General features: G+C 34.3%; 1 protein-coding gene across 6 annotated transcripts in view; it reads right to left on the reverse strand.

The window, feature by feature from the left end:
* Window positions 1-618, reverse strand: part of LOC119593665 (S-formylglutathione hydrolase-like) — a gene marked incomplete at its 3' end in the record, with an annotated part of 5,985 nt that overhangs the window by 3,523 nt on the left and 1,844 nt on the right. For 5 of the 6 annotated variants that reach the window (XM_037942615.1, XM_037942617.1, XM_037942620.1 and 2 more), the window contains 1 exon segment: window positions 9-103. In XM_037942615.1, coding sequence (XP_037798543.1) covers window positions 9-103 — 95 coding nt within the window. 6 annotated transcript variants of the gene reach the window in all.

Below are 618 nucleotides of genomic sequence, written 5' to 3' on the forward strand. Positions count from 1 at the left end.
GTGCTCACCTCTCATGTGAGTAAACTTTCTGGAAGCCTCCAAAGACTTTGTTGGAACTTTCCTCTTTAATGCTTGCCATGATGTTAGACCCTATGAGATGCAACTGTTGGGGGAGACAGGAGAGGAAGAAAAAAAATTAGCCAAATGCAATACTAAAATAAGAATGCTTCTTGTAATAAAATGCACTAATTTTTAAAAAGGATACACTCTGGTATTATGTGGCATTCTCTATTCTAGTATCTATAACATTTTATAACCTTGTGAAATTCCAAAACAAATCAGGAACCCAATTAAATGAAGTTGACGAAATATCACACATTCGTATTAACTGATATTTATCAAACTGTGAATACTCTTAGCCTATGATAAAAATAGTATGGTAATCATCCAGAAGAAGCCCATAAAACTTTTTAAAAATTTCCTGCAAGACAGAGCTTGCACTGGATGATTACCAATGGTTCATAATCATTGCTACTTACATTTCTAACAAATCTTCCTGTAGCAGTGATCATGACATATACGCATTGCAAGTTTCTGGATGCTGGTTTGCACTTAACTGATACTATATGGTATATTGGAAAGGTGGGGTGCCATAACATTATTTGTATTTTCAAATCA

This window comes from Penaeus monodon, chromosome 32, assembly GCF_015228065.2.
Source record: "Penaeus monodon isolate SGIC_2016 chromosome 32, NSTDA_Pmon_1, whole genome shotgun sequence".
Taxonomy (NCBI): Eukaryota; Metazoa; Arthropoda; class Malacostraca; order Decapoda; family Penaeidae; genus Penaeus; species Penaeus monodon.